The following is a 26,818-nucleotide window of genomic DNA, read 5'->3' as shown; positions in this document are numbered from 1 at the left end:
TCAAGCTCTTATGGTTGATGCCCTTTACTCTTGCTTTTAGGGGGGAATACATGCTAGTGAGAAAATGTTTAAAGAAGTACTCAAGAAGCTCAGTGCCTGTCTCACTCTTCAAGGTGAGGTACATTGCTATCACTTTGCAAGAATGGCCGATGTTGCCTTTCGGTTGTGTGTAGACCATCCAACGAGGGATAGTACGCTAAAGCTTTCAATGCATCATAACTTCTAGCGCAGGGTGGCTCTTGAAGTAGGGACAGAGGGTTGGCACGCTGCACGCTGGCTTAGGAAGTTGCACTGACACCTGCATGGGATGTTGAGCAAGTTGTGATGACGTGAGAGGAAGAGGCAGAGGGCTTGTAGGTTGCGTTGTGACGTAGAGGAGCTTTTCATGCATTGTACATAAGTTGACGTAAGCGATCAAAAGGCAACACACTTTATTGCAACTGCGTGCATGATAATATTAAGATTCTTTTCACATTAGTTATCACTCTTGGCTGTCCGATAAAATTAAAATTACGTGAGACTTTTCACACCGTTTATCATTCTTGGCCGTTTGATATTTGTCACAAGCTCGCTAAACCTAGGCTTACCAAGTTAATAGTAGGTACCTTATATGTTCCATTAGTAACGCTTCTTGATTAGCTTGAAAGTTTGACGTTTGACGTGTTTAATAGAAGTTTGAACTCTGCAAGCAGGGACCTGCGATTGTTCTACCCTGAAGCAGCGAGACAACGGAAAGTCTGAGACTCAGCCATGAAGACGACGAAGGGGGGCAAGGTCATGAACCCAACCGACGCATATCGCAAGGAGCTCCGTAAGAAAGAGCTCAAGAGGGTACGATTTCTCTTCTTTTGTTTTCCATTTTTAGGGTTTTGCGCTCGCATTTCATTGCTCGTCCCCTACTTTAGGTGTTCATGTGCGCATTGTACATACTTATCTTGAACTTTGTGTTGGGCTCAAGCCTCATGGTCTTATGATAAATTGCAGTAGAGAAGCTTTGCAGGTAATAATGCGATGCAAGGTAGCAGCACATGTGTTGTACACAAGGGGCCTGCTCAAGTGGCGCATGACTTTCTTTGTAAATTATTTCCCCCCTCCCCCCCCCCCCCCCCCCCCCCCCCCACCCACCCACCCCGCCGGACCCCCACACACACACGTTGTAGTGCGTGCTCATGAGCCTTCTGCTTCTGATTGACCCAAATAGGATATGAAGGCTTTAACATGTGGCTATATCAAGACAACGAAATTTCAAAAGTTCAGATAAGTAGAAAGATTCTTTTTGGGACTTTACGGTATGAATCAAAACCGGCACCAACATAAGAGCTAGACTACGCTTCATGTTTGTGGGAGTCCTTATTGCAATATCAATGTATGTTCCTATCAAATTGACACCAACTTAAGAGCAAGAGTATGCTTCACATTTTTGGGACTCCTTATTACATGACCAATGTATGTTCTTTTTGTGATAAACGATAAACCATCCATCATCCAGGGACCATACTCCATGTCCAATGAAGAGAACACTGAAATTGTATTTTTTAGAGGAATGACTTAGTTATTCAAGCTCATGCTAAGAAGCCCGTTTTAACCTGTATAGATTCAGATGCTGCACCATGTAATGATGGTAAGGTGGTCCATACTAATCTCTTCGTCGAAGCAATATTCTTTTGTCACGTGCACACCTAATCCTATGTGTATGTGGACAAGCTACTTCAGGTCTAGGGTTTAGGTCAGCTTAAGAAGTGTTATGGTACCATTGTGAGCCTGTGCGCAGGCCGTGCATGTCCAGGTACGTAAAGTAGTTGCATATCCTTTGGTTGCACACAACATGATCATCAGCCTTACAGTCAATGGCCATCATGAGCATTTTACAGTGCACAGAATCCATTTTTCCTATTTTAGCCATTTTTCACTTATTATTAATAAGTGACTTTGTTGGGAACTGGGTAGGGCAAATTGACTAAGGGGATATATAAGAAAAGCTAGCGCTAGCATTTCTTGGAAGAAGAGGCAACAGGGACCCAGTGTCTGACAGTGCACCTTCTCAGCAAGACCCAGTAGGACAACCTAGCGTTTTTCAGCTAACAAGACTATCTAGCGTTTTTCAGAAAAATCAGCCCTGGTGTTTTGCAGATTGCAGATCAGCTCTTGCATTAGCAATTCACAACAGCAAGCCTAGCGTTTTTGCAAGTACAAGTCCAGCCCAACGTTTTTGCAACTTGCAGATCAGTCCAACGTTTTGCAGATTCCCGGCGACAAGATCAGCCCTAGCATCAACGTTTTCAGTTTTCAGTAGTTAGACTATGTAGTAGCAGCCTCGAACCTCGCAGATCTCACCTTCCTGCAACAGATCCTCGCCGTGTGGTCAAATCAACCAGCGTTTTCAGTTTCAGCCCGCTATTTGCAGATTTAAGCATCTGCGTTTTCAGTGCATCGTCGTCGCGTCATCGCCATCGTCGTCCTCACCGACAAGCAGTCAGAATTTAGAAGTTAGCAAATTTCAATCCCTAGCGTTTTTAGATTTCAGCCCGTCCTTGACGTTGTCATCATCGTCGTCGACATCGTAGGCAAGTCCATTGCATCTAGACCATTGTACTAGATTTGTGCAATCAATAGCATAGACCTCTCTCGCCATAGAGAGTGGGACCCTTGGAGGAGGGTTTGACAACATTCTGGTGTCGTATTCTTCTCTCTCTATCTCTCAGTCTCAACAGCTTCATTGACAGTGTCATTTCACTTTGTTTGTGATCATTTGCACTCTCTCACTAAAGGAACGGAAGGTTCTCCCTTCCGTAAGTAAAAGGAACCCTTGAGCACAGTTTGGAGCACTCATCTTGAGCAAAGTTCAACATTCACTTTCGTTGCACCTTACATTGGTATCAGAGCTTTGGCAGTGTTCTGTATCACTCAAGGAAAGAACCACATAATTTTTTTTTGCTTGTTGCGGTCGTACGTAACCCAAGTCCACTTGGGCGTATCGATTCCTAATCGTTTTTTTGAAGAGTGATAGGTAACCCAAGAAAGAAGGGCTTGTCCTGCCTCCCCTTGTGTCTCTTTTCACTCCTTGAGAGCGGACCGTGCACTTAGCGACCAACCAATCGACGTGAGTGGAAAAAAGCAACCTTGGTGTGAGCGCGCAAGGCCGCCAAGGAGTGCGCCCGCAAAGAAGAGTAGAGCTCGAGTAAGAGAAAAGCCTTCTCTAACACAGATTGCAAACTAAAGAAAGACCTCAAGAACCTTAAGAACCCCAAGAACTCAAGGACTCAAGAACCCAAGAACCACAAGAATCCAAGTTCCTTATGAACTTAAGAACCTAAGATCTCAGTGTATGGTCATCACCCGAAGCGGAATGGATACTTTGCATGAAGGTGATGAGCATGGAGGTGGCGAAGAAGAATTTTCCCCACCAGGAGGTTTTTTCGATCCTCCCTCTTCCCCATCTACGCCACGGTTTGCACCAAATCCTATGGAGGCTTTGGTCAAGACGATGATGGATATGATGCTACGATAAGAAGCCCAACGCGCCGCCTTGGATCGCGAGCGTGAAGAAAGAACGGCAACCTTAGTGTATGAGCGCGAGCAAGCGCGCTTGGTGGCCGAAGAAAGACATGCAACCTTGGATCGCGAGCGTGAGCAAGCGCGCTTGGCGGCCAAAGAAAGAAAGACAGAATTGGCTCGCGAGCGCGAAGACAGATGAGCGGCCTTGGAATTAGAGCATGAGGCGCAGAGAGACCAACATATGCAAGAAGTTGTCTTATAGATACTCACCTCGAAGCTCGAGCCAGTCAAAGATGTTGGTAGTTCATCAAGTAGCACAAGCAGAGATTCGGACTCCAACAACCCCGTCACAGATAAGATCACATTCAGTAAGTATGACGGTAAGATGGATGCTAGTGTTATTCATTCTTAATTGCATCAATTTAATGCTTATTTTGCGACAACTAAATAGCAAGGTTTTGACGACAGCCATGTACCTTGCCGGTGATGCCATTAATTGGTACCACGCATGGCAAGAGGTACAGTTGACCTCACACCTAGAGGAAGCCGAAGAAGGTGCGTCCCTTTCCTTCAATTGGGCCGACTTCCAAGATAAGCTCAAGGTGCGGTTTATACCACCCTAGTACCTAGCACGGTTGAAGGACGATTGATGCGGTCTCAAGCAGAATGGTATGCCAGTTATGTCTTTCTCTACTCGTGTTTTGCAGCTCGGCACCCAATTACGCAAATTGGATGATGAGCGCAAGGAGGCATTCCTTTATGGATTGGACGAGTATATCAAGTATGATGTCGAGGTACTCGATTCAGTCGATCTCAACAAGGCCTGTGCGATTGATCTCGCACAAGAGATGAAACACAATAAGGGAAAGCCTAAGGAGAACAAGTCTTCTCAAAGTACCTCTCAGACTCCTCAGAACCCTCAGAATGATAAGAACGGTAAGAATGGTAACTCTTCTTCCGAATCTTTCTCTAGTCTTTCGGAAATGAACACTCAAAATGAATCTAAGGGTAAAGCTAACATACTTGCTAAACCTAAGCTCTCCCTATATGAAAAAGCCGCACAAGGAATTTTAGGAGGATATATCACGCCATAAGAACAAGTCATTTATTCTAAGGAAGGTCGATGCTATCATTGTCACGTCAAGGGTCATATAAAGAAAACATGTCCTAAGATTGAATGTAACGAATATAAAGAACCCACAAAACGCACATTCTCTGTTAATGCCATAAATAAGAACACTCGTATGTCCCAAGTTTCTCACGATCCTATCATTGATGAGTCTCTCATGAAGTGTTATGGTCATGTGAATGATCAACACATGGTGGTCTTGTTTGATTCTGGTAGTATGCATGATGTGATTGGTGACTCTCTTGTCGAAATAGCCCGCTTGGAGGTTTGCAAGACATCTCCCGGTATGGACTCTCTCAACAAGTGCAGGAGAGTGCCTTGATGTGTTATTCACGGTTCAACAAGTGTCCTTCCGTAGAAAATTTGTAGTGCCTCTTTCAGGATGTGATATGCTTCTTGGCATTCGATGTTTCGTGAGCATAACCCTCTCATTGATTGGGCGGACAATACTTTCACTTTCAATGCCAAAAGTGACTCTCCCATTGTCATTCGTGGAGAGAAAGTTGTTTATTCTTCACCTCTCATTTCTAATGTGTAGGCAAAGTTTGAAAAGAAACAAGAGAAGGGGACTCTCTTAGTCTTTTTTTCTCCAAAGCACGACACACATGATTTGCATGATATAGATGTGATTATTCACAAGGATGATGATATGTATGATAAAGATGTGAATGTTCACAAGGATGATGGTTTAGTTGATGCTTTTTCTAGTGAAGCTAACCTCGTTGCAGATACGATCATTTACGAAGGATTAATTTTCGCTCTCGAGTCGAGATCTAAGGAACCCACTCAAGAAGTATTATGTGTTCGCATGATTAGTCAGCATGCATTGTTCGAGTGTTTCATTCGTGACAGTTTCTTATGTGTTCGCATGATTAGTCAGCATGCATTGTTCGAGTGTTTCATTCGTGACAGTTTCTTGTATTTTCGTCAGCGTTTTATGTGTTCCCTTTCCACTGGCATGCCGTATTGTACGATGCACATGATTCACTCATGGATGAGCACGAATGTATGCGGATTTCTATCGAAAAGAACAAAAGTTTGCATGACATAGTCTCAGAAAGAGCACAAGAAAAATTTTCCATCAAGCATCGGCATTTTCATTGTGATTTGCCACAGTTGATAGATTTAGATCAGCAAGTCAAGATTGGATCCCATTGTTTGCGTGTATTTGGTGAACGGTTTGGCACTCCGTCACTTGGTTCATCTCAATTGCATGCACAGTCATTTAGGAAGCATAGTCTTTTTCAAGTCACTCTACATGGAATGGGTATGTTCATGCTTTTGTGTTGGAAGTGGTTTCGAGAATTTTCCTCCTCGGAGATTCTTGATGAAGATGGACCTACGTCCATAGATGCAGTAGAATCATTGAAGCAACCACAGATCCCTTTGTGTCGCTTTCAATGCGGCCAAGAGAAGCAAGCGTTGTAGACCTTTATGAAGTTCAAGTATCACACGACCCACGCATCAGAGTGGGCCGACGAAGAGTCCTTTCTAGGATTCTAGACGTTGTTGGCGATCTCCCTCCACGCCATACAGTTCGGTACCAGTACCTCACTTGAAAAAGGAGGGGATGTCATGTGCACATCTAACCCCTATGTGCATGTGGACAAGCTACTTCAGGTCTAGGGTTCAGGTCAGCTTAGGAAGTGTTCTGGCACCTTTGTGAGCTTGTGCGCAAGCTGTGTCCAAGCACTTAGAGTAGTTGCATATCCTTTGGTTGCACACAGCATGATCATCAACATTACAGTCAGTAGCCATCATGAGCATTTTACAATGCATAGAACCTATTTTCCCTATTTTAGCAATTTTTCACTTATTATTAATAAGTGACTATTGGGAACTAGGTAGGGCAAATTGACTAAGGGGATATATAAGAAAAGCTAGCGCTAGCATTTTCTGGTTGAAGAGGCAACAGGGACCAGTGTTTGACAGTGCACCTTCTTAGCAAGACCCGATAGGACAACCTAGCGTTTTTCAGCCAACAAGACTACCTAGCGTTTTCAGCAGAATCAGCCCTGGCGTTTTGCAGATTGCAGATCAGCCTTGGCGTTTAGCAATTCACAGCAGCAAGCCTAGCGTTTTTGCAAGTACAAGTCCAGCCCAACGTTTTTGCAACTTGCTGATCAGTCCAGCGTTCTGCAGATTCCCGGAGACAGGATCAGCCCTAGCATCAGCGTTTTCAGTTTTCAGCAGTTAGACTCCGCAATAGCAGCCCCAAACCTCGCAGATCTCACCTTCCGCACTAGATCCTCGCCGCATGGTCAAATCAGCCAGAGTTTTCAGTTTCAGCCCGCTGTTTGCAGATTTCAGCATCTGCGTTTTCAGCGCATCGTCGTCGCGTGGTTGCCATCGTCGTCCTTGCTGACAGAGTCAGAATTCAGCATTTAGCAGATTTGTAGATTTCAGCCCCTAGCGTTTTCAGATTTCAGCCCGTCCTCGTCGTCGTCATCATCGTCGTCGACATCGTAGGCAAGTCCATTGCATCTAGACCATTGTACCGGATTTGTGCGGCATAGAGAGTGGGACCCTTGGAGGAGGGTTTGACAACATTCTGGTGTTGTATTCTTCTCTCTCTATCTCTCAGTCTCAGCACCTTCATTCACACTGTCATTCACTTTGGATCATTTGCACTCTCTCACTAAAGGAACGGAAGGTTCTCCCTTCCGTAAGTAAAAGGAACCCTTGAGCACAGTTTGGAGCACTCATCTTGAGCAAAGTTCAACATCACTTCCGCTGCACCTTACACCTTTGTGCCACGCACAAATTTTCTCTCCTCTTTTATGTCATGTATGAAAATTTATAGGATTCATTTCTAAGCCGTTGTCGCTTGTTGATTGGCTTGTATTCTCAATTCCAACAATAATTCCTTGTTTATGTGCTTCGGTTGGATCGTTTGCATCGAGTTTGTGACATAGTACTTGTAAAACCAATCATGCCCAATAAAACATCTCATCTTGCCAAGTCCATAATTTAGAAATCGATTGGATTTGCGAAGGCAAAGCGATACAATCAATGGTGTTGATGATGTGTAAGTTCCATTGGCCATATGTGCTTCAATCTGAGTTCCTTTGGCATATTCATGAATGCCCTTTCTTCCAGCTAACTGTGGGGGAATAAAATTATGCATGGATCATGTATCAAAGAGGATAAGGGCATCTCGATCTCTAACTTTTCCCATAGCTTTACACGGTTCATTGGATGGATCAAAAGTAGGGACACCTATCAAGTTAGAAATCAACCCACCTAAAGGTCGAGGCTTCTTGTTGTCTGTGCATTTACATAGAAGTGGTCGTTTGTTATTTGGGGTTGTCGGATAGTCCTGGGAAATATGGCCATGAATGCCACATTTGTAACACTTTTCTTCAGATCTGTTGTGTGCAATCTCTTCAGGAGTTAGTCGTCGGGTACAAGTGTCAGAGGATATGCTAATTCACTGTTGTGAGATATCTTGGGTGGAAGATTGAGAATTTTGGTTTCTTTTTTAGGGAGTCGTAGCAAAGTCTGTAAAGATCAGCTCTTTTTTCATGATGTGTAACTGACAGGTGCAGCGAAAGAGTTTAAGGATTTTTCTCGGGCCTAGTACACTGCACACAAACACAAGGTGACTTTGCGTCTCTCTCTTTCAGTCAGTTCAATTTAGTTCTTTCAGTAAAGTGGCTCCTTTTACTGAAGGGAAGGGAGAGCCTTCCTTGTCTTCAATAAAAGGAACCTTGAGCATCCACTGATTACTCATCCTGAGCTTGCATCATCATTCACTTCAGCTGCACAATACAGTAACCCACTCTTGCACGTGACATAAGTTGTCGCATATTTGAAACCACTTTTCCTAGCAGTAATGCTGCAATTGAAAGGGTGAACCCATTGTGTACTTCTCAGCCTACTCCGCAAAAGTAATGTCTCGAAAAGTGGAAATTGATAGGTAAGTGTCCCAAAATCTTTGGTTGTATGTCCAAGGGATACATCCTCAAGCTAGATCAGGCTGAAAGTATGTCAACTTCAGAGGTTTCGTTAAGGAAGCTTGGGTAGAAGGCGCGATTGAAGTCACGCCAGGTTTTGGGACTGTTAGGTTTCTTGGTTAGGGCAGCCCACCAGGTCAAGGTGCTATCTTTGAGGAAAGAATTGACTCGCAGCACCTTGGATTCCTCTATGAAGTTACCGTTTCTGAATAGAATGTCGATTTGTAGAAACTTGAGAGCATTGTGATATCTTGGATGCTTGAGAAGGTGAAAAATTTGATTGTGGCACCACCATTCTTGAAAGGTTTTGGACAAGAATCCGTTGTCGGAGGTGCTTAATAATAATAATAGTGATGATATTGTCCATCAGATGAGTAAAAAAACGGAGGATGAGTAGTCGGTGGTGGTCGTGGAACATAGGGCAGAGGTGCAAAAGGCAACGATGGTGGCATAATAGACTTGGACACTTCAAGCCAAAGATCTACAGCAGCATATGTGAGAGTACAGCACATGCGCGAGTACTGTAAAAAACCGAACAAACTTGAATAGAGGGAGAGAGAGAGCCGACACGGCATGGTGGAGTTTCCAGCCAAGTTGCAGTGTCCCCGAAGATTGGTGTCCTATAATCACTTTTGACGAGTGATCGAACGGAAAGACAAACGGAGCGGCAATCTACACACTTGGCAACACTTTTAGTACTTTAAAACAACTGAAATAACAGAGAAATAGAGAATCCACATGGGTACATGTGGAGTGGCAGAGTTCCACCCCTATACGTATTGGCCCCAAAGATTGGCGTCCCTTTCGGTGTTTCTTTATTCATTGATTTGCAAAGGATACAACTGCCGATGGAACCCATCTTCCAACCCTGCGTCCAGATGCCCGAAAGATTGACCCTGGGGGCACTTGTTAAGAGTACAAGGGATGCTTAAAGTAGAGCCCCAACATCATTTAACATAAAAAGCATCAGGTCTAAAATCATCCGGTCTCAAAAGCTAGCGCTCAAAACTGCAAAAAGCTGCCAATGCAATGTGCGAAAATTCCATACAGGTGCCACGTGTCACTTCAGCGCAAATCGCTAAAATCCGTACTGTTGTGCCGTGTGTCAATAGCAGTGTGAAATGCGGGTGTCGGTACAACTGGGCCACGTCATTGACTTGTCACATGTCCCTTCCGGTATTTCTTTATTATTGCTTCACAAAAGTATGGTCCTCTCTTTGGCGATGCCCCCAAGCTAATCTTCCGAGAGAAGAGCTCTGGCACACTTATAAGGCCTGTGGCTTGTCCAATGAAAAGCAACACTTCTAAAAGCAACAGGTCTCAAAATCTAGCGCCCAAAGGTTGCAATGCAAATCGCGGAAATCAATATAGTGCCACATCAACAATCAATGCAAAAATCCAGGTAGCCCGTACGACAGGGCCGCTCTAAGAAATTTTGGTCCTTTGCTTTATTTTTAAAAGATTTAGGGCTAGGTTTTTAACCCTAGCCCCCTTTGGGCCACTCGGCCGCATGAGCACTTGCACAAAGACTACAGTCACTGAACATTCACATCACATTTACATCATTATCCTTGTCAAGATCTCAGATGAGAATCGTCATCATTGTAGCTTATTTAGCAATCACATTTAGAGTGTGTTGATCTTTTCACAGATGTCTTGATCTACTAAATCTCGTTACAATCATATTCACATTACCCCTCAGGTGACTAGATGTTATCGGGTTGGACAATAAGAGGACATTCAAAAGCAAAGCTGAAATGAAACAAGGCACACAATGAGTTGGAATGCCCGACCCCTCCCTCGAAACTTTTCTTTATTTATGGGAGAATTGTACTTAGTATCATGGGCAATACAATGTCAGATCTCCATACTGATGTAAGTAAAAAATTCAGCATTGCAAACAAGTGAATGTCGATGTCGATTCTCCAAGCCGCTTGTTCCTTTATCTACTGTCTCAAGTGCCCACATTCTCCTCCTTTTGCTTGCAATTGTCTTCCAAACAAGAAGCCACAATCTTCGCAAGCATTTAGGACAAGAGAATGCCTGTGCTAGAGTAGATTGAACGAAGCCTTTGCGATGGAAGTCGTCGAATGGTTGAAATCTTCAATTTTGATGCACTTTTGATGCAATTCTTTACGATGAAACTCTTCCATTGTCAATATAGGTTGAGGAGAGAGCGTCCACATGTCTCCATCAAAGAGGGATTGTTGAAAGTAGTGTTGAAAAACAAAGAATTCAGCGATATAATGGACCGTTTTGATGAGAAATTGTCACAGGCTTGGGCACCCCAAGTCGGGAATCTGGGCACACAAGAGAACCACTTTAAATACTTTACAACTTTAATATGTGAGTCGACACGGCCCGGCATAGTTCCGTGCCCAGAGAGATTGGCCCCAAAGATTGGCGCCCCTTTCGGTATTTCTTTTATATTAATGCTTGAGCAAAGCATTGATTGAAACATACTCGTATGTTTCACTGTCCAAACGCATGCAAACGTTTGCTAATTTTTGCGTATGTTTGGGGCAAACATACTTGACTTTTTAAAAAGGTCAAGAAACTCATGCCAATGTTATAGTTTTAAAAAAGTTCTCTGTGCTGGTCTTCTACACTAAATTTTGAGGCTGCAACTTGCATTGGGACTTCTAGACTGCTCTTTAGACTGACTTATGAAGTTTAACATATGCACCTAAAGGGGCACCCTTTTGGCTGGGACATTAGGGCCACGTATATTACAGATTGTCTCTTCGAAACATACTTATAACATACTTCCATACCTTGTGTATGCTTCCTGTATGTTTTAATCTATGCCCTTTAGTGTAGCCTTTTTGCATCTCACTTTTGAATACCTGGAGTTACAAGACAATTGGACAAGTGAATCTTCATTTTTTTTTCCCTGTGCTCGTTTTTTTTGAGAGGGAGTTTTGGCATCTTACATTAACTAAGAATAGTTTATTCTGACTTGCTGATCCATTTCCTTTGTGGATTTCAGAATAAAAAGGAAAGAAAGAAGGTGCGTGAAGTGGGTATTCTAAAGAAAGACCCTGAAGCCATAAGGGAACAGATAAGGAAACTTGAAACCATGAGTAAGATCTATCATCTTAGTTTCTTCTCTATATTGTTCTTAAACGTAAAGTGATCAAAGATTCTATTACATCCAAGAGCAACATTGGCAATGTCCAAGTTGACATACTGTAACCATGTTATGTAGAGGTGCTATTTCTGTCTGCAAACTGTGGTTTTTTATTTTAATACGAATCAATTTAAATGGACCGTTTCATATTTGTATTATTCCGTCCATTTATTAAAGGCTACACTGTTTTTGTGTCTGACAAATTGCCAGAGTGAAGTTTAGGTCCCCGATGTTCAAAAGTATCCCTTAGGAAATTTCAGGAGAGTCCCTGATGTTCTAGTGCTCAGCTGGCATACACAGGTTTGGCTGGTAATCTCTTCTATGCCCTCATGCTCGGCTGGCATAGGTCCGGCTGCAAAATTCTTCAGCTGAAGTCGACTACATATTAGAAGAAGAGGATGCCCTGGATATTGAGAATGGTAATAGGTTTCTTCCCTCGGGCCCACTAGGATCTGGTCAAGGTTCAAGGGTTTCGTGTGTGTAGTGCCACATCAACCCATGACATTGATAATACTAGTTTTTTTTTTCTTTTTGGTGATAAAAGGGGCTATATTCCATGTACATAAATGATAAGAGACCTCTGGAGATGCTCAATGGCCTATCACCCAGAGGAAGTACAAAAGCGAGGTAACAATGTGAAGGCTATGTAAACATCAAGGTGATCTAAACAATGAGTGTACAATGAATCACCGGGGAGGGGGGGGGGGGGGGGGGGGGGGGGGGGGGGCGGAGCGGGGTGCATAATGCCATGTGATGTGGGCATGATCTTGACTGAAAAGAATCGATGATCATGTGTGAAGAAAGACGCATCAGCACTCCTCTGCTGCCTTGGAGGAGCCGCCTGAAGAATCCCACTGGCTGCGAAGAGTATGCAGCCGGCACACCCATGGTGCTTTGAATATGTCATGTTGATTGCTTGCTAGGGACTATGTGCTTTGAACTTTGACACATGGATTCCACATGGTCTAAAGCGTGATGCTGCATATCGTGGTGAAAATTGTGTCCCGTTATCACTAGTGACTTGCATCTGGGATCATCTGTATAGTGCCTGGTCTACATCCTAAGGAAGTAAGCATGAAGATCAGATCCGTTGGCAACGGCATCATATCTATTGTTATTGTCCTTCTCATTCACCGGCAAATGTCACAGGTTTTGTAGAAATCCCTTACATCAGCCATCATACTTTGCCACCATAACCCTGCTTGTAAGATTTTGTTACAAGTGATTTCAATGGAAAAATGCCCCCCTAAGCTCCCAATGTGAGCCTTTGATATGACTTGCATCCGACCTTGCGTAGACACACACCTTCTAAGCAGGCTATGAAACACCCCGGAAATTGCAAAATCCATGGAATTGCACCCCCCGGCACGAACCCATCATGGATACCCACTCTAATCAACAAACAACAAACTTCCATCCACAGTAGCTGTGCATATGGACAAACCCAGAAATAGTGTCTCACAGACTTAGGCTCTAAAGTACATATCTGACGAGTCATGATTGTCGCCTAATTGCCAATAGGAAATCTTGTGTGTGGTATATCCACATGAAAAAACATGTCCTGCGGCTAATCTTGAGGCTCCAGATGCATGACCAAAATTGTCGGTGTAAAGTCGGGAGGATGCACTGATCGTGGCTAGCGTGGACGGTGAGGTGGGTGCCGGGTCCACAGTAGAAGCCTCCTCCCAAGAAGACAATGTACTTAAAAAAGGCTAGAGTGACTCCATCATCACACAACGAAGGCTTCTACCGCTCACCAAGATGCCAATCCAATTGAACAAAGGGTTTTCCTTGTCAAATCCACAATCTCCAAAGTGATGCCTCCTCAGTAGTGAAAACGGGGTCAACACATGATCTCCATTGGAAAGAGCCTACCACTCTTAACAATCTGCCAATGGTATTCAATTGTTCATAAGGTGGAATCTCACTGTGAAACTTGAGTATGATGTGACGTCCATGATGCCAGTCTTAGCAATGCTAAAGACTAGAGTCCCTTGCTGATCAACGATCAAGACTCTTGAGTGAGGATCAAAGTACAACCACCAACCTTGATGAGAAGGTAAAAGAATCTGTCCCCGATGTAGGCATGCCAGTTAGGTGGAATAGCCTCATCTATCTTTCTCGTACGGGCAACAACCCCTCTGTGGATCCTATAGGTAGCGAGAGGACCCACATTGACTCGGCTAGATCGGATGATGGACTAGCAGGCTCTTTACACACCGTTTGTTAGGTGCTTCCTTGGTTGGTGCACTATCGGAGGGAGGCAGACATCTCTTGTGTGTCAAATATGTGCTCTAAGCCCGAAAGCATGATGGGGTTGAGTGCATCCCAAAATTGCAAGAAGAACTGTCTAGTCAAATCCATCGTGTCCAGGACAAGAGGCACATGTAGGCCAACCACCACGTCATGCATCTTCTGCATAGAGAAGGGGGACTAGTAAAGTGTAATACATATTCTTTGTAACCACTTGTTGTACATGAGACCAAACCTCTTCTTTGGCATGTAAAATATCATCAGTGAGGTGATCTGTCGTAAGCAAATGCTCAAAATAATCTGAAGCTATGTCAAGGACCTCATCAAGATCTGTGTGTAACTTGTCTGTAGAATCTAGTAAGGCTCTAATAGAAGTCTCCTTGGGAAGCTCTTGGAAGTGTGCAAAGCAATACTTATTCAACATATCCGCTTCAGATATCCATGTTGAGACCAAAGCATGATAGGCTAATTTGGACTCTGAGTCTAAATGTGACTAAGTGTCTCTTTGGTGTGAACCTCACGCTCACCCAAGAACTCATCTCCTAGAAACTCCTGGAGCGGTCGGCCCCGGGCCTATGCAACTTAAACAGTCATGTAACTCACATTCTATGTGGAACAAGTCTTGTTGCTGCTCTGCAATTGTCTGTCTGCAAGCCTCGGAAGACGTAGTGATATATGTAGCCAGGTGGGACGCGGGATCTGCAGAACTAGTGCGTGTCAAAACATCTTGAATCAACTGATACAATGAAGCATCCTGTAACACCAAGTCAAGAATGTGCGATCCTCGTGTAGGCATAGAGGAATTCTCAAGTCTCAAATGCAAAGACATTGGGGCATGATTAGAGCTAGGCATAATCGTAATTGACCCACCGTGAGATGCTCTACTCAGGTGCCCACGTAAAATCTATCTAGTGGCTCTAGTAAACGACCCGACTGCCTTCTAAAACCCCACAAAAATTCAATTGATTGTGGAGTGCGAGCCATACACGAAAAATGCCTAGCATCTATGCAAAAAGGAATTTGTCACAAGCATCTCACATGGTGCTTTCATATGGTAAAGATGTAGGCTGAATGGCTCGCCAGTCCTCAATGGTCTCCACATTGTTGAAATCACCTCCATTAACCCACAAATCTGCCAAAATTCGGCTCTCTCAAGCTGAATTTGGGGCATAGATGTACATCACACCAACGAGTCACAATCTCAAGAGTAATCCACATCGCTCTACCATGTGCCAACGTATCATGGTCACGTACAAAATGACACCACCGTCCCACAAATGCATACACCACCGCTAGAATAGTTCTATCCAATCTGAGTTTCCCAAAATGTACGAGAATCCTGATGTAACAACTTGCCACATCTATGATAAGTGTCTATACATAACTTGTGCTCCTGCATAAGAAGTATATCTACATCTTCATCTACAAGAGAGCGCAAAATTCAAATCTCTGCGAAGCAAATTCTGTCGTGGACCATTGATGCTACTGTGATGCGATCCATTGGCATTCCAAGTGACAATATCCATGTGTCAACCAATGATGTGATTTCGAAACTTCAAAGGCATACATCAACCGTGTCAACGGCTACAAGAATGAGGATCAATTCTGAGCTTTCTTGCTAATGGATCATGTGGTAGTGGTCGTAAGAGCCGTCCTACGGCACATGAGCGAGCAACTGTAAACCAAGAACCAAAGTCGTCAGAAGAGCATCCTAGTGTGGAAACTACGACCTGGTCTACATATAGAACCGGTGGTAAACAGTAACAGTCCTTTGTATATACCCACTCCTATACTCTGTGCCAGTATGTTTGTAGCAATGCAAGATGTAATGTAGCCTGCAAAGTTGTTGGAATTAGGGTTGCAGAGAAACGCACACAGCTTGGAGAAGACGAAAGAAGCTCAAGGCACACAATAGAGAGTGTGTTACTTAGTGTGCAATGGAAAGATAGATAGCCCTAGAGTGATGGCCGTATATACAATGCTCGGGGGAAAAAGCCTCCTAAAGAGGAAAAAATGCCCCGGCGGTCCTAGTGTGTTCACACACATCACTACCACATGTATATGGTAACAAATCCCCCCTGGAGTGATGCGGTGAACGAGAGCTGGCACATGAGTAAAGGGAAGTGCCATGCCCTGAGGACATGATCAATCCACAAAGGGGAGTAAGCCGAAAGCCTTGCGGAAAGCTTCAAGCTTCTCACGAGACAATGCCTTTGTGAAAAGATCTGCAAGGTTGGCCTGTGTTGGCACATAAGCCAAGCTGATCTCTCTTGCTGAGAGCCTCTCCCTCACATAGTGGTAATGCACCTCAATGTGCTTTGTGCGAGCATGAAAAATTGGTTCCTCGCAACTGCCAATGTGCTCTGACTGTCAGTGTAGATAGTGTTGGTAGTGTCCTGTCCAACACCCAAATCAGCCATAAGGCGTCTGAACCATACACACTCAACCGTAGCTGTGAAGACTGCCCTGTACTCGGCCTCACAACACGAAGTGGCCACAATAGGTTGCTTCTTGCTCAACCATGATATACATGAACTGCCCAACTTGAAACAAAAACCACTTGTGGACACTCGCGTGTCAAAACAACCAGCCCAATCTGAGTCCGAAAAAGCATGTAAGTCTCGGGGCAATGATCCCCCCTTGGGAGAAAACAAGCCAAGATGTAAAGTGCCACTAAGGTAGCAGAAAATCCTCTTGACAGCCTGCCAATGCTTAGACCCTGGCCTATGCATAAAGCTGCTGACCTGTGAGACTGCAAACTGAATATCCAGCCTCGTGTTGCATACATAAATGAGACAGCAAACAACAGTTTGATAAAGAGTGACATCAGCAGGATCGCCAGCATCATGTAGACTCAACTTCAAACTTGTTTCCATGGGAGTGGCAATAGGTTTGCAATCGTCAAGTCCAAACTTACATAGCAATGTCTCTATGTAACTTATCTGACACAAGGCGATACCACCATCACACTGCTTAAACTGTATACCCAAGTAATGATGCAACAGCCCCAAATCTTTCATCTTGAAAGTAGCATTCAAATCAGCCTTAAATTCAGCAATATGTCTCTCATTTGGTCCAGTGATCAGCAAATCATCTACATAAAGAACCACAATGAGAAGTACATCATCCTCACGCTTTACATACAATGTGCTTTCTGTTGGACTGTTACGAAAGCCTCGTTTCACCAAATGAGTGTCAGCTTTCTCATACCAAGCACGAGGAGATTGCTTCAACCCATACAAAACCTTGTTACATTTGCACACTTTGTCCTCTTGTCCTTTCTTGACAAAACCGCGAGGCTGCGTTAGATAAACTTCCTCAAATATCTCACCATTCAAGAAAGTAGTAACAATGTCTGGTTGATGTACATCCCAATCAAAATGAGTTGCCAATGCACATAGAAAACGCACAGTAGTCATACGACAAGTGGGAGCAAAGGTCTCTTCATAATCTATGCCTTTGCCTATGCATAACCCTTTGCAACAAGTCGAGCCTTATGGCGATCGATCTCGCCATCCGACTTGCGTTTCAACTTGTAAAAGCCACTTCGTACCAATGGCCTTTTTGCCAGGAGGCAAATCACATAAAGTCCATGTTTCATTTTCTATAAGTGCATCATATTGTGATTGCATGGCAGCCATCCAATTTTCTGAATTCTGGCTTTATCAAAAGACAGAGGCTCCTCAACATCATGTAAGCTAGACACAGCCAAAGCATAACAATCTGATGCATAAGATGCATGGCGAGAGCCTGAACGAGTACGACTAGACAAAGGTGCATCCAATTTACTGTCACGCAAAGTGTGCACCAGCCATTTTGGCATACCTCTAGCCTGCTCATTTTCAGCCATTTCCTCATCAAGTACATCATGTACATCTGCATCAGTAATAGGCTGATCTGTAACATTTTCAGAAACCCCCATAGACTGTACATTTGCCTCATTGGAACTTACATTCGTATTTCCACCACTGAAAAGAGGCAACAGAGTGTCATAAATGTCCTGTGAGCTTACATTACTGTCTCTAGTACATGACAGCAAGGGCTGAACAGAATCTTCCACAAACACTACATCGCGAGAAACCAGAATACGTTTTGTTTGCGGATGATACAACCTGTAACCTTTGCTTTCAGCACTATAACCAACAAAAATACATTTGACAGCCTTATCATCCAATTTTCTGCGCTGCACTTGTGGCACCAAAGCATATGCCAAACAGCCAAAAACACGCATGTGCTCAATAGAAGGCTTTCTATCATGCCATGCTTCATATGGAGTAATAGACTGCAAAGCTTTCGTAGGACACCTGTTAAGTACACATGTGGCACACATGATGGCCTCAAGCCAAAAAGAATGCGGCAAAGCTTGACTTTTGACCATACATCGTGCCATTTCCGTCAGTGACCTGTTTTTCCTCTCAACAACACCATTTTGCTGAGGTGTATAAGGCACTGTACATTGGTGTTTTATCCCACGACTAGCCAGAAATGCATTAAATTCATGAGACATATACTCCCCTCCTTGATCGAAACGGAGGGTGCCCATAGTACATTTCGAGACATTTTCAGCCATAGCCAGAAATTGTTTGAAGCACATAAGAAATTCGGACTTCGCTTTAAGCGGGAATCCCCATGCATGCCTGGAGTAATCATCAATGAAAGTCACGAAGTAAAAGGTAATTGCGCAAGGACGGAGTTTGCATGGGTCCACAAACATCACTATGCACAAGCTGCAACCTGCATGTGGCCTAAATTGAACCATCCTTTGGAAACTTAGAACGTTATATCTTACCCAAAATACAGCCTTCACAAACATGTTTGACAGGTGCTTCAAGAGGCGGCAAAGAAGCAACCATATCAGATTTCTGCAAACGTAGCAAACTGGCAAAATTCAGATGACCAAAACATGCATGCCAAAGTTTTGCATCTGAAATAGCCCTTGAATCTGTGATTGCATTTGGAAAATTTTGTCCACACTGACGGCAGAAAACCCAGATGCAACAATGTCATGACCAAAACTGAGATCATGAACTGTACATCTGTCATCCACAAATTTGACTACAAGTCCAAGTCTAGCAAGTGCATATACAGACAAAAGATTCTTCTTGATCTCAGGTACATAAAGTGCATCAACAAGTGTGAAAGAACTGCCATTTGCAGCAGTAAGCACAATCTTTCCAACTCCCTGAACCGGATAAGAGGCATTGTTGGCACAAGTGACTGAATTTCCACGAGGGACAGACTCGAGAGAGGTGAACAATTCACGAGGTGAGGTAATGTGCTTTGTAGCACCACTCTCAAAATACCACACATGTAAATCTGCAGCAACTGACAAGCATGCATTATGGACAGCAGGATTGTAAGTGCACTCTGTGCTAAAAGCCCATTCTACATCAACATTAGCATTACAGTCTCCTTTTACAGAAGACTCAACAATGACTGCATTTGTAGTGGAACCACCCTCTTTCTTCTTAGCCTCTTTGGCCTTCAACGTAGGACACTGCTTGATCAAGTGATCATTAGCTTTACAATAATCGCAGTGCATCTTCTTTTTGCCCTTATCACCAGAATTTCCAGACGAATTGCTACCAACAGAAGCATTAGGAACAAAAGTTTTGCCACTCGCAGCAGAACCATAAGAAGTGGTTGCATTGCTGTTATCACCCTTTCTTTGAGAAGCAATAAAAGCCTGTTCAACTGCACGTTGCCTAGTCTTGTTTTTTCTGGAAAGTGACTCTTTCAACAGCAATGTGCATAATGCATCAAACTTGACAACTTCAGGATTTCCTTGGGTCATCAGTCTCCAAGTACTAACAAAAGTTTGGTAGGAATCTGGTAAGGCGTCAAGAACAGTCTGCACAAGGGAACTGTCTGAAATGACTTCACCTGCAGAAATAAGTTGCTCATTGATATCCTTGACACTATCAAGGAAAGTGTCCATATCATCTTCCTCATGCATAATCTTCGACTCTAGCTCTTTACGCAGCAAAGCAATTTTAGCCTCATTGCCGCTTGCATAAAGACCTTGTAGAATATCCCAAGCCTGTTTTGCAGATTTTGCTGAACGAATGTGAGGAACAATGGTGCGCTTCACAGACAACGCAATCAATGCATGAGCCTGCGCATCCTTTACATCCCAACGAGCTTGTTCTGCTGTAGGCAAAACAACTCTAATAGCAGCAATCCTTGCAGCAAGACCTGCAACATCCTCAACATCCTCAGAACCAGGACGTACATCAATGCCCTGCACAATGTTCTAGACGCCCTTTGACACAAGAACATGTTGCACCATATAAGCCCACATAGGGTAGTTGTCCCCATCCAACCTGTCCTCAGCAACAAACATCTTGAACACATTTGTGTTGTTGTCAGCCATGGTAAATGTTGCACCTGATGTGAAAACTGCCCGAAAATAGGAGAAACGAAGCGGGAACAACACGTGCTATATAGCACAAACCGTAGAAGAGTGTAAGGCACCTGTTATGCAGAAAACGGCACTGACAAAAATTCTACACAAAATGACAAAATAGCCTGTGCAGTACTGCTTGTAGTGGAAACGGAGGCCGAAATGAGCCCGAAATATTTGTCGACCTGCGAACGCTCGCCAAACCTCACTGTAATCGGAGAAAGTGAGCAAGCGTGTCCTAGAGCAGCTGGCGACTAAGCCCGGGAGGATGCAACCTGCTCTGATACCAATTGTTGGAATTAGGGTTGCAGAGAAACGCACACAGCTTGGAGAAGACGAAGGAAGCTCAAGGCACACAATAGAGAGTGTGTTACTTAGTGTGCAATGGAAAGATAGATAGCCCTAGAGTGATGGGCGTATATACAATGCTCGGGGGAAAAAACCTCCTAAAGAGGGAAAAAATGCCCCGGCGGTCCTAGTGTGTTCACACACATCACTACCACATGTATATGGTAACAAAAGTATGGCGTAGAACAAACTCCATGGCTGAAGCCTTTGTCCATGTTTGCTCCCCACCTAGTGGCTACACGAGTAATGCAACCTGAAAGCTGAACCAGGAGCGATGGAAAGGACTCAGGAGAGAGTGACCGGAAACAAGGGATTTATTGTTGGCTGTTAAAGTCCTTAGTGTTAGTCTGGTGTTCAACGTTCCAAAACCAACAGTTGAGTCCCACGACAATAGGAAAGCGACTATAGGGAGACACGGCACAACGATTGTCTTAAAGCTGAACTTGAAAGATGCCACAACCCATCATGATAAGCTCCAAGATGTTGCCCTCGGAGTCATTGAGAGGAGAGAGTGACTGGAAAACAAGGGATCCTTTGCTGGCAGTCAAAGTCCTTAGCGTTGAAGGCTGATCAGGAGTGATGGAAAGGAGAGAGTGACGGGATCCGTTGTTGGCAGTCAAAGTCCTTAGTGTTGAAGTCTTAAGGGTAGAAGCTTGAAAAGTTGAAGCTCTCTCTCTCTCTCTCTCTCACACACACACACACACACACACACACACGAGCGCGCGCACGCACGCACACACACACGCACACACACACATAAATGTGACCAAAGGGAAGAGAAGGTATGTCGTGTCGTAATGCTTGTGAGCCGAAAGTATTCCAAGAAGAAAGTTCGAAAGTCCAAAGTAAGACTCAAAGGGAGAAGTTCTCCGAGAGGCAGCTCATAGCTCGGGTTGCAAGCCCAAAGTAAGACTTAAAGGGGGAAGTCCTCTAAGAGGCAGCTCATAGCTAGGGTTGAAATCTTCTTGGAGCAAAAGAAATGGCGTCTGTAGGGCTGCACCGAGGTAAGGTCCAAAACCCTGGCTAATAGATGCTGAATGATTGAGAGTGCACTGTTCACTTTTACCTGTAGTAGCGAGCAGCAGAGGCAACCCTAAACAGTTGAATAATGGCGTGCAAGACAGCAAGGCACAGGCGGCAGGACAGCAGCTCACAGGTGGGTAGCTAGGGTGTGCGAAAGCAGGGGCAGGTCGCCGCAGGTAAGCAGGGTCAGCCTGTGGGCTGGTGGTTGCAGGCCGCTACTTAGGGTTTGCAGAGCAGAATGTGATACCCACAGGGGTTGAAGGTGGCCATGGAAGCGACAGAAAACCCTAGCATTACAGGCGATGCCACAGCAGTTTCTCTTCTCTCCACCCCTGATAATAATAGTTTCACAGTAGGGTCCACCTGAAGCACTATAGTGTGCACCTGAATGCTCAAGATAACCATGCAAATGAGGCAAGGTCCATAAAATTAAAGACACTACGAAATGTTAAACAATAGTCATCAGGATGGCTCTGCCTTGACACTGAAGGCATAAGGGGGTGCTACATATATGTTGTACAGTACACGTTATCGGAAGCAGGCATGTAGGGCAGAGATTCAAAAGTCCAGTCTTGTGCTGGCTGCGTTAGGATCGTCTTGTAGGGTAGGGACTCAAGGTCTGATTGTCAGGAAGAGATTCACCATCAAGAAAATTGGATAAGAGGAGGCAAGAAGCTGGCAATTGGGGCGGTAACAGAGAATGCAAGGGGTGTGGCTAGTGGCTAGAGGTGGGAACAGGCTGAGGCGGATGCAGGGTGGACTCCATAGCAGGGCATTGCACAGCCATGCAGGTAGACAGTGACTAGTAGCAGGGTGTAGTTAAGAGTGGATGCTGTGCTTTGCTGGGGCTATGGGGTGGAAGGAGGCAATAGCTTCTGCTCACACGGACAGAGACAGAAAATGGTGGAGAAGGCACGAGAATTTTGGTGCACATGTAGCTACTTGAGAGCTTAGAAGCCTTTCTCAGTCTAGTCCTCAAGTCTATTTTGGGAATAATGAATTTTGGCACGCAGGATGTCAGCGATTCCCTTGCAGGGCTCTATGTGCATTTAGGTTGAGTCCATGTAAGTGCTTTGTAAATTAAGCTTAGTTATAGCCGTGTCTGCCCTGCATCTCTAGAGTTATGACAGAAACTCATTATGCAGATCTTTGTATTGATGTATGCTCGTCTGTGTGTGTGCGTGCGTGTGGTGTGGGTGCATATATTGATGTATGCTCGTGTGCGCGCGCACACACCTGTGGTGTGGGTATGTGGGAGCATATATTGGTACCTAGTTCTTCACACACTATTGGGCATTGATGATGTTAGTGGGGATGTCCTAGTGTCAGTACTATGCATGATGGAGCTGATGGTTATATTGTCTTTTGGGCAACTACCATGAGTCTATACCTTGCCTTTCCTTTAAGGGTGAATCTGGGCTTATCCTGGATTCATCTAGGTATACGGTTTTGTAAATTAGGTTTGTACATATCGAAGTACTTATGAACTTGTCCCACAGTATTTTGTGGAGAGATGATATGTGAAGAATGGAGTATTTTCAACTGTGATTGCAACTTATATGTTTTTTGAATTTGTTGGCTTTAGTTGTTTGCCTAGTGCTACTAGGAATGGCTGAGCAGAGGAAGTAAATCTCGTGCATTTACTCAGCGATCACATATCTGACCTACTGGTTCTTTGTAACTGAAGATTTTTTGGCGAGTTCTTTTGTGACTAGCCTGCTACATTAACAAACTGTGTTTAACAGCTGGACTCGTTTTGAGGTCTGTTATTGAATACAGTTCTTGGCAGATGCTGGAAACCAGTCAATTCTGCCTTCGCTAGTTGAGCAGCATTGAAGGGCGGTTGACATTAATTAAGCCTGTTTGCTAGGTGGGGCAGTTTGCTTCTTTAGTGCTGCACTACCAGTGTTTTGGATAAGTTGGATAATCATACGGATGTCTCTTAACAGGCTGTTGCCATTCAAGCAGTTTGTTCTCACTATATTCTGGGCAAGGTTTGCATACACTGCTAATTTCATGATGTCGATGGCAGAGGCTGATGGAGCATTGGATAAAACAAGGAGACACAAGAAAAGGCAGCTCGAAGACACACTTAATCTAGTACTGAAGAAAAGGAAGGTGATTCCTTTTAATTGCTTATTCAGGTTTTTTGCTAACAGTGTTGTTCAGCTTGTTTTGTATCTCCTTATTCAAGCTTGGTGTGGAAGTGGAGGGGTGCATTACTACTGAGGACATACTGACTTGGAAAGTGGTTGTGGCAGGAGTATGAAGACAAGATGCGAGAGAAAGGAGAAGAGCCAATCATGTTCAGGTGATCTTATTTTTTGGATGTGTCACTCTCCTTTGCCTTTGTTTGACTTAGATTTAATAGGTAGGTTACTCCTGCAGCCATCTCTCTGCACCGAGAAGGAGGACAGCAGAGGAAGAACAGAAGGCCAAGCAGTTGAAACCAGAGGTATTTTTGGTTTTAATCGGTGAGAGTGTTCTAGCTGCAATTTCATGCTGTAGTCACTGAGTAGCACATAAGGATGTTTTTCATTGAATTATGATCTGCAAACAATGCAGGATTCTGTCTATTTTCACCCAACATTGAATCCTACTGGTGCACCACCTCCAGGAAAGCCTCCGATGTACAAATCTTCTATCGGTATATTTAACATCAATTTCTCGTCACATTTGTTGTCATGAATTTGGTGATTAGTTTTCATGATTGGTGCTTTTATGCAGGGCCGAGGATTCCACTTGCAGGAGATGATCCAGCTAGTGTTGAAGATTTTGACGGTGAGGCAGCTATACCTATACCTCCTCCTCCTCCTCTTCCTTCAGTAGGTGAAGGAACTTCATCTGCTGAAGAAGCTATTATTCCGCTACCTGTTCCAGTACCGCCTCCGCCTCCAGCACCTCCTCGCCCCATGGCTTCTGGGACTCCCCTTCTACCTCCTCCCCCACCTCCGCCCCCTGGGCCTCCCCCAAGAGTGCGAACACAGGTTTTGCCACCACCGCCACCACCTCCAAGGCAATCACAGCCCCTCCCTCCAGGCATTGGGGTTGCTGACCCTTCGGGATCTGAAATTGGGGGCGAGAAAGCTGTTAGCAATGCTGGTGGTGCTCAAGACGGGGTATAGCTTGCTTGAACCGAATTCTTTTCGCTTATGGTGCGTGTCCGTTATCAAAGTTAAGCACGGTTGTTTCTTGGTACAGGATACGAACACTCAGGAAGTCAAAGCAAAGCAAAACATGGAAGATTCACAGGATGAAACCCTACAACAAAGGCCTCCGCCTTCAGTGCCTCCACGGCCTGCAAGCTCGCTACCATTGCCACCACCTCCACCACCTCCTGTGGGCATGTTGAGGCCTCCACAACAAGGGCTGATTCAGCCTGGGAGTTCTTTGGATGTGCTTCCACCTGGTGTACAAAGGCTTCCTCCTCCACCACCACCACCTGGTTTCAGGCCTTCATTGTCAGGGCCAGTTCTCCCTACCGCGAGGTTGCTCCCAACTGGTTTACCTCTTCCTGGGCCTCCTAGGCCTCCGCTTGGACCTCCACCTATGGGACCTCCACCTGTTGGACCACCGCTCTCAGTAGCCAGGCCACCACTAGTACTGCCTGGTGCTCCACCCATGATGGCACCTTCGATCCCCTTAGAAGACCCTGCACGGGCAGCTAAGGCTTCATTTGTTAAATCAGCTGCACCTACTGTCGTGAAAAGGCCTCTGGCTCAACACACACCTGAGTTAACTTCCATGGTAAGCTCAAAACATTGTCGAGCTTGCAAATTTTTTTCCAACTGTCTTGTCTCGTCCTTAAGCTGGTCTTATATTAATTAAACAGGTTCCCGCTTCTGTCCTTGTGAGAAGAGAGCCCAGTCAACGGACAAAGCCTAAATCATCAGTGACGGTAACTAGCAGTACAATCTTTGCAGCCCCAAGAGTGCAACCAGCACAACCAGCTTCGAAGCCACAGAGTATTGATGATTCTTATTCGGCTTTCCTCGAGGATATGAAAGCTCTTGGTGCCTTTGGTGAAGGGGATGCTTCGTGATGAAACTCTGTACAGTGACCATTCTTTCGAAAAAGGGCTGGTGAGAAAGGATGCTCTTAGAACCGTCAGTGCAACAAGTTGCCCATTGATGCATATTGACTCCCATTGGTCATAGTGAATATCAAAAGTAAAGATGTCTTAACTTTTACATCGGCAATAACATGTTGTGCTTGTCATGTGTTTTTCCTCCTTTCAAGCTTATTTACTGATTGAATATTGGGTCTTCTATTTTCCTAAGCATGGAAAAAGGCAGTGAAGTTTTGAAAGACTTGTAGACTTCAGAAGACACTTGGTGTAGGTTTACGGAGCCATGACCTCAACATTAGAGTAATTGAAGTCCAGGAGTGCAAGTTGTTCAGTGAAAACAACTTCCACAACTAGTTTGATTTATATTATTTGCATTGTCAGCAAAACCGTGAACAGTATTTTGTTATGTTAATTGGAAGTCACAATTCTGTCTCAATTTGTGGTGTCTTGGAAGCATCCAAAGCATCTGCATTCTTGATGAAGAGTTTCTCATTGGTTTGGAATAAGACAAGGATGTTGAAGTGTGTGAATTTGTTGTTCTTGAGGATTGGATTTGTTTTGACTTGTTCGGTTTGCTTTTGCCTTTTTGGACTCGAAAATAAGTTTGCGTTTCATTGACTCCTAGCCAACCGCTGGATGGTATAATGGTGACTTGTTCGGAAGAGGGAATACTGCTGTAGTGGGGAAGGTAACTTAGTAGGATATGTCTGGCACTGATCTTCAAAGTTTAGGTTTTGAAGAAAGAAACTGCGGGTATGTGTTCCACGGGACAAATGGACACCCCCCCCCCCCTTTTAAGTGGGATCGATGGTGTGCAATTTCCAATTGACGAGTACCATCAATGTTTTAAGGAAATCAAATAAAAAGTACCCCCATTATACCCCGGGAAGAACCCACCACCTCTCCCTCATGGGTCAAGTATGTTACCATTAAGCTATCGCATGCTAGTTGAGAAGACGGTGCGAACTATGAGAAAAATGGCAGGAGTTCACTTTGTGATTCTGTTTGGATT

At 44.4% G+C, this 26,818-nt stretch overlaps 1 protein-coding gene across 1 annotated transcript; it reads left to right on the top strand.

The window, feature by feature from the left end:
* The first annotated feature begins 644 nt into the window (after nt 1–644).
* On the top strand, nt 645–26,251 carry ELF5 (proline-rich family protein). The gene is made up of 9 exons (XM_086502520.1): nt 645–831; nt 11,570–11,663; nt 23,770–23,855; nt 23,999–24,048; nt 24,126–24,192; nt 24,303–24,384; nt 24,465–24,856; nt 24,939–25,484; nt 25,570–26,251. The coding sequence occupies exons 1-9, from the start codon at nt 751–753 to the stop codon at nt 25,777–25,779; spliced, it is 1,608 nt and encodes a 535-aa protein (XP_086358646.1). The 5' UTR covers nt 645–750; the 3' UTR covers nt 25,780–26,251.
* Nucleotides 26,252–26,818: the final 567 nt, after the last annotated feature.

Source organism: Adiantum capillus-veneris, chromosome 27 (genome assembly GCF_014529385.1).
Source record: "Adiantum capillus-veneris isolate H3 chromosome 27, ASM1452938v2, whole genome shotgun sequence".
Classification (NCBI taxonomy): domain Eukaryota; kingdom Viridiplantae; phylum Streptophyta; class Polypodiopsida; order Polypodiales; family Pteridaceae; genus Adiantum; species Adiantum capillus-veneris.
The sequence above is the reverse complement of the archived record's forward strand: the minus strand, read 5'-3'. Positions and strand labels throughout refer to the sequence as shown.